The sequence below is a fragment of the Hyperolius riggenbachi genome, chromosome 1, assembly GCF_040937935.1.
Source record: "Hyperolius riggenbachi isolate aHypRig1 chromosome 1, aHypRig1.pri, whole genome shotgun sequence".
Lineage (NCBI taxonomy): Eukaryota > Metazoa > Chordata > Amphibia > Anura > Hyperoliidae > Hyperolius > Hyperolius riggenbachi.
Genome location: NC_090646.1, coordinates 477,834,206 through 477,845,357, shown reverse-complemented (window position 1 = coordinate 477,845,357; position 11,152 = coordinate 477,834,206). Strand labels below are relative to the sequence as shown.

The window sequence follows — 11,152 nt, the reverse complement described above, 5'->3', positions numbered from 1 at the left end:
CACGCAGAAGAGTTCCCTGTAAAGGGACTTGAAAACAGGGATGGGCAGAAACTACGCCTGTGCGAATTTACACATCGTAGTTTGCATCTACGCGTCGAAGTTCAAACTCGAAGCTTCAAAACTACTCTTACAAATCTATGTGTAGCGAAGTACCGTTACGCATAGTTTATGCCCGCTACGCTTAGTTAACATCTGTATTGCGAAGTAAACTACCAATGCGATACTCGTGTATATGTTTCCGCGTACGATGGTATGCTTACAAAATTACGCATTGGAAGAGTTCCCGGTCAAAGCATTTAAAGAGGAATGAATGCGGAAATTTTTCCGCATAAGGGCATAATCGTCCTCATACACTACGCTTTGCACTACGCGTAATTGCGTATTTTAACGCGTAGTTTCCGAAATGCACACGAAGCGAATATTTGATTTCAGTGAAAATAAATGCCTGGTTTTCCAAAATGCACAGCATGGGCTAATCATTACTGGGAGTGTGAGGCTACACACCAGTATAGAGCAATATATAGATATAGATATAGAATAAGTGATTCTGGTGCCTAAACCGGGGAAATTACTATAAAAGTGGGTATCCTGAACAGGTATGTGAGGGGAAGGCCACTTTGGCTGCAAAAATGAATCTCCGCCTCTGGCCGTGACAAGCCCACCCCTTTCCATGGGAAGCCACACCCACACCTGCGGGAAGCTCCCCCCCCCCCCCCCATCGGGGACACTTTGGAGTAAAGAGAGGTACCATACAGGAATCCTAGTGTAACCATCCCCCCAGCTGTGTGGGTCAGGTAAGATGATGTCTCATTGACAGCAGTGACCTCTCCCTCCCCCAGCATCTACAGTGACCTCTCACTCAACCATGCACCCACAGGGACCTCCACATAGGACCCATACTGACTATCACACGCCCCCTAGTGACCGGACCGCTCAATGCCTTCCAAAGTATTTCAACCCACAGACCATCCAGCCTGGTGGACGCAATCGATGAGTTAAAACCGCTGGAATTGGGCAGCAGACAGGCTAGGAGGAAGCGTGTGAGCTACAGTAATACCAAACTACACACTATTTCAGGGTACAAAGCTGCTACCACATCTGTAGAGGACAGGGGACCTATTCTCACTGATTCTAAAACCGGTGAACAAAACGGTTAGAACACACTACTCTGGCTATATCGATACTTTCAGGTAGCCCCTTTTTTAAATTTGAGCACCTCCCACTTGAGGACAAGACAAGACAAGACAAATAACATTTATATTGCGCTTTTCTCCTTGCGGACTCAAAGCGCCAGAGCAGAGCAGCAGCCACTAGGGCGCGCTCTATTGGCAGTAGCAGTGTAAGGGAGACTTGCCAAAGGCCTCCTACTGAATTAGTGCTGGCTTACTGAACAGGCAGAGCCGAGATTCGAACCCAGGTCTCCTGTGTCAGAGGCAGAGCCCTTAACCATTACACCATCAGCCAACTGCATGGCCCTGATCCTGAATAATTTTCTGCATTCTACTATATATTGCAACTCTAACTTGTTTGGCACACAAGATGATTTACTGAATTCTGTTTCACAGGACAAGTTCTCTGAGGAAACAGATCACGTCCGATGACATGGCTAGAATTACAATCTATATCCAGTGTAAGTGGATTTATTTTGTTGGATGGATGATTAATAGACCAAGGAATGCAGCCAGGAGTGGCAATAAACCTAGATAAAATGAGGGGTGCACTGATCAGTACCAAACCATGCAAAGTAATGAACTGATTGCTGTTGAATGCAGAGTAATATCGGAAGGCAAAGGTGATATCTAATATAATCGAATTCATTTTGGACAACTTATTTTGAGTATTTCTTTGCTTGCTGGAGCTGAAATTGTATTTTAAATCCCAACCAGCCATTCGGATACTTAGAAATCATACACCCCTTCAGATCAGTCACATGCTTCTCCATGACTTTCTTTTAGGACAATTTCTGTAGAATAAATGTATCGTTTCTAGTTATAACTGAAAATGTGTCCTATTATTTGAGACGTGTTTATTGACTGCATTTTTTTTTCTTTCAGTGCTGGTTTCTTGGAGCTTACACATGTGGTTGTTAGGTAATGTACTAAAATAATGGATACATTTTTTAAAATATGTATTTATAGTGTATTCCAATTAGTACGAATAGCTGGAGAATAATGCACATTGTATTAATGACCACTGTTGGATCAGGGCCAGTTCTAGTTATTGCTGCCTGAGGCAAACTTGTGAGGATGCCACCCCCCCCCCCCCCCCTTCCTGAATTAGACTGATCGTACAGCACTTGACAAGCAGCGCGGCATGTTATACAGTAGCTGTGGTGCGAGTTTTGTTACGTAATGCTATTATACCATGTAATATTTCTGCTTCAGTTAATGTTCTCAGTTAGCAAGGGAGCATATGCAACAACCTGAGACATGACATTCTGCAGCTCAACACAATAACAGGATGGCTGTCTGGCTGGCTAGGGGTCTGTGACAAACAACCTGCTCACCCTCAGCCAATCCTTCATGCTACATTCCTCCTCAATTAGGACAGCAGTGCCACCTCCTCCCTTCTGCTGTGCAAGTCAAATGAAACACTGCTGCCCTCCTGCCTCCCCCCTCCTCACACAGCACAAGCTGTTTTCCCAATGCTGACCTCTTCACCTCACTCACTCTCTTCTCACTTCTCCTTCTACTCTGACTGCATGCTGCTAGTGTAAACACAGTGCAAACATGTAATTTCTGCGCCTGATGCAAGCATACCTCCCAACATTTTGAGATAAGAAAGAGGGACACTTAAGCCATGCCCTGCCACACCCCTATTCACGCCCCCAGCACACCCCCTAGTCACGCCCCCGGCACACCCCTAGTCACGCATACCATAAAGATTTCATAAGAAAAAAAGTGTTTTATAATTCAAACCTTACTGGTCCTTTCTATCCTGCTTCATTTTCTTACATATTAACATTCAAAAATAAGAAATATATCAATTTAAGGGCCAATTCAGACAGATGCTTGGCGGGCGTTTACCGCTGGCACCCGAGACTTGTTGTTAAACGCTCCCATTCAAGTGAACGGGAGCATTTGTATCGGGCTTCTACCAACGTTTGTGCGAATGCAGCGTTCTAATCCCGATATTCCCGTTGTTTCAGCGACCCTGGATGCCACATGCAGTGTCTAGGGTCGATTACCACCGCTTCTTCATGTCCCCCTGCAGTAATCAAAAACGCCAATCACAACAGGATGCCGCCAAAAGCTTGAAAAAGACACCGCTGAATGAGACACCGCTGGAAATTGGGCAAAGGCCCGTGTGAACTGGCCCTTAAGGATGGCAGTAAGGTTTTACGCATTACACCCGTAACGAGTAAAAATGTACTTGTTGATGTTTGCAATAGCGTCCTGCACCAGCAGGGATGCGTAAAAACGTACACATGGTGGCCGGCCGACTCACAGTCGGCAAAAACGAAACTAGCTGGCAGCGGGGGACCAGAGGAGCCCTGAGTGACTGCGAGGGCACAGGATGGCTGCAAGGGGCTGGTAGATGTCGTAGGTAAGTAAAGAGAATTTTTTAAAATATATGCATCGCTATAGACTTACAAGACTTTTGTTCCACCGCACATCACTGTGCACGTTGACTGGTAACGTAGGTATGCGCTAACATTGGGTTGCAGCGATTACATCACGTTGGTGTGAAAGGCCCCATAGACTCTCACTGGTGTAGCGTTGGCCTGCGGTAAAAACAGGACTTAATTTTTAATCAAGAATTATTATTGAAATGAATTAATTTTATCTATGGACTATTGATTAATTGTCATGTCATTGAAGTGAGGCTCATCTTACTACATAAGGTACATATACCCCAGTTAAAACCCACCTTACTGGATAATCTCTACCCTAAAAAAATCTTTGCATATCCAGGGTTGTTGTTTTTGACTTGGAGAAGAGGTCAATAAAAAACAATTTACCTTTTAAAAATGTAGGAGAAATATGATATCATTATTTTAAGCCCTCTTTATAATGCCTTTCCTTTTATTAGATTTTAATTTATTAAATATAGATTTAACTTATTCCATAAGACATGAGTGTAAATAAACTGGAGAAAACTGGAGAAAAGAATGAAAGGAAAAAATACAATAACTAAAATTACCCCCTTCCTTATCTAATGCACATCAGGCATACTTCAGTACAGGTGTTCTAAGCAAAGAATATTGTTTCTTCGGTAAGGAGTGAAAACTGTTAGTTGGTAGTTTAGTCCATTGATTTTTGCATCCTTAAAGTTGTAATGCAGTATATACATTTTGATTATGTTTATATCGGATTTAACCACTTGAGGACCACAGTATTAAACCCCCCAAATGACCAGGCCTTTTTTGTAAAATTGGCCACTGCAGCTTTAAGGCCAAGCTGCAGGGCCGCACAACACAGCACACAAGTGATTTCCCCCCCCCCCCCCCTTTTCTCCCCACCAACAGAGCTGTCTGTTGGTCGGGTCTGATCCCCCCCTCCCAGTGTTTATTTTTTTATATAAATATTTATATGTTTTTTTATATATATATTTCTTACTATTTTTGTGTTTATTTATTTTTTTAACAATCCCTCCCTCCCCTCAACTGGTCAGTCATGATGATCGGCTATCATAGGCTTCTGTCACACGGCTGTCCCCAGTACAGTGCTGCTGCTGATCGCAACGCTGTACTAACAGTAAAGATGGTGGTTTTGCAGTCTAACAGTCTACTGACTGGCCATTGCCGCTCAGAGACTGAAGGTGGGGCAGAGCTCCGTCCCGTCCCTCACCCCCCCCCCCCCCCCCACGATGCGCGATCTCCTGCAAACTGCTGCCTCTGGACTTTACAGCGGCGTTAGGCGGTCCTGGAGCTGCCGCTGTGGCCACGCCCATCGGCGTGACGCGGTCAGAAAGCAGTTAAATAGTATTTTATGGATGCTATTTGTGTTAGTAAATCAAGCCTAAGTCTGATATGAAGTGCAGCAAGCAAGATAAATCATAAATCACACTAGTCCAACACTGAATCATGTGCCTCATACCTTCTCTGTTTCCCACTTTATGCGTATTTACTATTGAATATGCTCACTTCATGTGTGACACAGTATATCTGTGCCCCACCTGTCTCAGACTATCATCACACCTGAAGATTAGTGCGCTTATGGAGCATGCTGCTGTTGCATAATACCTGGCCTGTAACTGCAATGATTCCTCTTTCTCATTTACATCTAAGTGGTACTTTGTGAAGTATGAGGTCTCACTCACAGTGGGACATTGCATTGTAATATGGCGTTAAAGTCACAACGCAGCATCACAACACAACGCAAAAAAAAGGTGGTAACACACATTAATGCTGCGTTACTATTGCATACAGACAATGAAAAGTATGCTTTCCTGTGCCTGGTAGTGTGTGCAAGCAGCGCGTTACCATAACGCTACAAGTTACAATGCGATGTTAACCTCGCACTGTAAACGTCCCATGGGATTTATACTGCAGCTCTGCAACGTTCCACTGTGAATGCAGAATGCAGCCTCAGGGCGATACCCACTAATCGCCGAAATGCTAGCACTTTTTAAAGCGCAAGCGCAATACTAATGGCAGTGATCTCACTGCTGCAATTGCCACCAATCGCAGGCGATTAGCGGCAATCACAAAACGCGGTGCATGCAGCATTTACCCGTGATTCTAGATCGATCGTGATACAGCACTTAAAAAGCACTAATCGCAATTGCTCCAATATCGCAAGGGTGTACAGTGATTTTACTGTACTAATCGTGGTAAAATCACCTGCGCTAGCACTAGGGTTTTGTGCTTCTAAGTGAGCATGAGCCCTAAAACTTTCAATCACCAGCTCTTCCTGCGTAAGTTAGAAAGAGTTGCTAATCACCCTGTACAATGTGATGGACTATTTTCAGTTAATTTCCTCTTCTTGTGTGTGGATTAACCACTCCTGTTCCTTTCAGGGCCCTTTTCCACTAGCAATCGCAATCACAAATCACAAACGCCAGCGATTGCGATTGCGATTTTTCATTAATTCTGTTATGCGATTGCGATTTGCGATTTTCATTTGCATTGCATTATCATTGTAAAAATCGCTCCAGCAAGCGATTGCGATTTGCGATTAGCGATTTCCAAATCGAATCACTGTAGTGGAAAATACTTCTCGTGATTTCTATGATAAAGTAACAACTCTAGCGATTTAAAAATCACTAGCGATTTGCGATTTTGCGATTCAGCAATCACAATCGCTCTAGTGGAAAAGGGCCCTCAGCCATATACTAGCTCACAGCTTAGTCTTGTGGTTGTAGTGTGAAGCAATTCTTCAGACTAGCCTAAAGCTGAAAGCTGGGTGTTTATTTAAAAGAAATGTAAAAGGAACAGGATCTAATTTGTTGTGAAATGGAGCTTGGATAGTAATACTGACAATGAAAACAAATTAAGAAGAAATTACCATGTTCCCTTTCATTCTTCCATGAGAAGTGGAGGATTGTTTAAATTAGCTTAGCAATTAGCATATAAAATATATTACCATGCATTTACATCAGTTCTGATTCATAGACTGGGCAGAGGTTTTACTTTTCTCCTTGAATTTATTTTTTTAAAAGAGACATTTTATTGCATTTTATAAAACACAAAACAAATTAACACAAAAAAATCCTCCAACAGTCCAGAGATATCACCAAAGGTAATGAGCACATTTATCAGTTAGGTTACCGACATTATATAGCAAGGAAGGTTCCACTGAGTGAAAATACAGTATACATCAACACTGTATATCACAGAGGTACATAATAAATGAAGATCGGTGACAGCTTAGTAAAGGTAATACATTAAGGCCTCTTTCACAGTGCGACTTGATCTTAGATCAAGATGGCGCCTGGTTCGGTCGCCGCGGCCACAGGGCTCCGGCCTTTTTTCTTTTTTTTACTATAATTCAGTCTCCTCCGAGCTCCTCTTCCTGCGGGGTAGTATGCGGAGGGCAGGGGCACGCAGGTCTCGCTCTGCATCCCAGCTTTTGGGTCCCGATCTGCCTGCCGAATGGTCCATCAGCTGTTTGGGACCCACGTGCTCGTGATGTAGATCCCAGGAGTCAACTGCTGCGGATGTGGGGGAGGCGGGAGCATCGCCTCTGCAGCCGTGAGGGAGCAGGACACCGAGCCGGCCGAACCACCGCTGCCGCTTTCTGGTCCTCTGGCATCGCCACCTGCGTGGAGCCCATCATGGCAACGCCGCACAGGACGCATCTGAGTCCTGTTTCGGCACTGGGCTAAGCCGCCGCCAGGGAGACTAGACGCCGCTGAGGGCCCCCCCGCATCCACGTGGACTGTGATGCTGCTGCTGCTGCCAGGGAGGACTAGACGCCGCTGAGGCCCCCCCCCCCCCCCCCCGCATCCACGTGGACTGTGATGCTGCTGCTGCTGCCAGGGAGGACAGACGCCGCGGATGATGAGCGGGCCTCCCACCCCACAGCTAGGTGAGGTCTGACTGACGCTGCTTCCCCCGCTGGGTCAGGACTGCTACATCACTGTGGCCACAGCAGGCCAGTGTTCTGCTGCCTCTCCGGCCATGCTGTCCTCTCCAGCCATGCTGTCCTCTCCACTTGGCCAGCAGGTGAGAGCCAGTCTCCGCCATGCCTGATCCTGCAGCCACCATCTGTGTGGGCTCTAAGTGACTAGAGCGCCCACAACGTACTAGGCCAAAGCCGGATGCAAAGGTATGAACTTACGTGCATCCAGCTGCAAACCCACCACAGCAGTCAAGTGCCCCCTCCCAGCGTCCCCTTGATGAATTTTGGGCCCCAATGCCCCTGGGATTTCGGGCCCAATGCCCCTGGGATTTTGGGCCATCCTCGCACCACACATTGACGGGACACAATATGGGGAAATGCGCATTCGAGCCCTTGAGTAGCCAGGCTGGCCAGCCAAGACACCGCTGCAGCCATAGGAGGACTCTTTCTTTTTCTCTGCAGCAGCCAAGTGACATAGCCTATCCATTCGGGTACTAACCAGCCAGGTTACCTTAATTCCAAAGGGAGCTCTCTTTCACTTTCACTGCTTTCACTGTATGCACTGTACTGTATGTATCTGTTTATCTTTCTCTCTCTCTCTCCCCCAAGATGGACCAGGGGCATCTGATCAAAGTATCGCTGCAGAAGCGTTTTGAGTGCCATAGACGGCAGCAGATGCCCCCCTGGTCCTTCTCTTTGGGTCCATTCCTTATGGGTTCTCTACCTATGTTCTCCTTCACTCCGTAATTATTCATTATACCTACTGTATGTATCACCGTATATATGTATGCGCTATATGTATTTACTGTGTACCTACTGTATGCTGCCTGTTCAATTTCTGTACTGTACCACCACCACTGTTGTGCCAAAATCAATTCCGGGTACAACTCACGTTGTACTTGGCGAAATAAATAAATAAATGATTCTGATTCTGACGTTAAAGTCACACGTTAGAAAATGTTTTAACGTGGACAAACGCACAGCAATACTAAGTCTGTGCAACATTCACAGTGCACACGTTGCGTTTGTGTGTAGCGTGTAGCATTATTAGAAAGTGCTGCATGCTGTACATTATACACGTTATTAACTGCGTTGGACTGTTTGCACATGCTCAGTAATGACCTGGAAGCATACTTTTCATTGCCTGTATGCCTACTGTATGCGACGATAGCAGGGCATAGAGTTGCGTTGGGACGTTGCGTTGTTAGTTTGCGTTGCGACTAGAGATGGGCCGAACGGTTCGCCGGCGAACGGTTCCACGCGAACTTCGGTGGTTCGCGTTCACGTCCCGCTGGCGAACCTTTGCGGAAGTTCGGTTCGCCCCATAATGCACCTTGAGGGTCAACTTTGACCCTCTACATCACAGTCAGCAGGCCCAGTGTAGCCAATTAGGCTACACTAGCCCCTGGAGCCCCACCCCCCCTTATATAAGGCAGGCAGCGGCGGCCATTACGGTCACTCGTGTGCTGCCTGCGTTAGTGAGAGTAGGGCGAGCTGCTGCAGACTGTCTCTCAGGGAAAGATTAGTTAGGCTTAACTTGTTCCTGGCTGGCTGCATACCTGTTCTGTGAACCCACCACTGCATACCTGTACTGTGAACCCACCACTGCATACCTGTTCAGTGAACCTGCCACTGCATACCTGTACTGTGAACCCACCACTGCATACCTGTTCAGTGAACCTGCCACTGCATACCTGTGCTGTGAACCCACCACTGCATACCTGTTCTGTGAACCCATCACTGCATACCTGTTCAGTGAACCTGCCACTGCATACCTGTGCTGTGAACCCATCACTGCATACCTGTTCAGTGAACCTGCCACTGCATACCTGTGCTGTGAACCCACCACTGCATACCTGTTCTGTGAACCCATCACTGCATACCTGTTCAGTGAACCTGCCACTGCATACCTGTGCTGTGAACCCATCACTGCATACCTGTTCAGTGAACCTGCCACTGCATACCTGTGCTGTGAACCCACCACTGCATACCTGTTCTGTGAACCCATCACTGCATACCTGTTCAGTGAACCTGTCACTGCATACCTGTGCTGTGAACCCATCACTGCATACCTGTTCAGTGAACCTGCCACTGCATACCTGTGCTGTGAACCCACCACTGCATACCTGTTCTGTGAACCCATCACTGCATACCTGTTCAGTGAACCTGCCACTGCATACCTGTGCTGTGAACCCATCACTGCATACCTGTTCAGTGAACCTGCCACTGCATACCTGTGCTGTGAACCCACCACTGCATACCTGTGCTGTGAACCCATCACTGCATACCTGTTCAGTGAACCTGCCACTGCATACCTGTGCTGTGAACCCACCACTGCATACCTGTTCTGTGAACCCATCACTGCATACCTGTTCAGTGAACCTGCCACTGCATACCTGTGCTGTGAACCCATCACTGCATACCTGTTCAGTGAACCTGCCACTGCATACCTGTGCTGTGAACCCACCACTGCATACCTGTTCTGTGAACCCATCACTGCATACCTGTTCAGTGAATCTGCCACTGCATACCTGTGCTGTGAACCCATCACTGCATACCTGTTCAGTGAACCTGCCACTGCATACCTGTGCTGTGAACCCACCACTGCATACCTGTTCTGTGAACCCATCACTGCATACCTGTTCAGTGAACCTGCCACTGCATACCTGTGCTGTGAACCCACCACTGCATACCTGTTCTGTGAACCCATCACTGCATACCTGTTCAGTGAACCTGCCACTGCATACCTGTGCTGTGAACCCATCACTGCATACCTGTTCAGTGAACCTGCCACTGCATACCTGTGCTGTGAACCCATCACTGCATACCTGTTCAGTGAACCTGCCACTGCATACCTGTGCTGTGAACCCACCACTGCATACCTGTTCTGTGAACCCGCCACTGTATACCTGTTCTGTTCAGTGAACCCGCCACTGTATACCTGTTCAGTGAACCCGCTACTGCATACCTGTTGTGTTCAGTGAACCCGCCACTGTATACCTGTACTGTTCAGTGAACCCGCCACTGCATACCTGTTCAGTGAACCCGCCACTGCATACCTGTTGTGTTCAGTGAACCCGCCACTGTATACCTGTTCTGTTCAGTGAACCCGCCACTGTATACCTGTTCAGTGAACCCGCCACTGCATACCTGTTCTGTTCAGTGAACCCGCCACTGTATACCTGTTCAGTGAACCCGCCACTGCATACCTGTTGTGTTCAGTGAACCTGCCACTGTATACCTGTACTGTTCAGTGAACCCGCCACTGCATACCTGTTCAGTGAACCCGCCACTGCATACCTGTTGTGTTCAGTGAACCCGCCACTGTATACCTGTTCTGTTCAGTGAACCCGCCACTGTATACCTGTTCAGTGAACCCGCCACTGCATACCTGTTGTGTTCAGTGAACCCGCCACTGTATACCTGTACTGTTCAGTGAACTCGCCACTGCATACCTGTTCAGTGAACCCGCCACTGCATACCTGTTGTGTTCAGTGAACCCGCCACTGTATACCTGTTCTGTTCAGTGAACCCGCCACTGTATACCTGTTCAGTGAACCCGCCACTGTATACCTGTACTGTTCAGTGAACCCGCCACTGCATACCTGTTGTGTTCAGTGAACCCGCCACTGCATACCTGTTGTGTT

At 47.0% G+C, this 11,152-nt stretch overlaps 1 protein-coding gene across 2 annotated transcripts in view; it reads left to right on the top strand.

Moving 5' to 3' along the window:
* Nucleotides 1–1,570: 1,570 nt before the first annotated feature.
* LOC137554635 (basement membrane proteoglycan-like) overlaps nt 1,571–11,152 on the top strand; it is a 67,837-nt gene continuing 58,255 nt past the window's right edge. For both annotated transcript variants that reach the window (XM_068271512.1, XM_068271511.1), the window contains exons 1-2: nt 1,571–1,630; nt 2,055–2,090. In XM_068271512.1, coding sequence (XP_068127613.1) covers nt 1,603–1,630; nt 2,055–2,090 — 64 coding nt within the window. In that variant the 5' untranslated portion in view covers nt 1,571–1,602. The remainder of the gene's footprint in view (nt 1,631–2,054; nt 2,091–11,152) is intronic.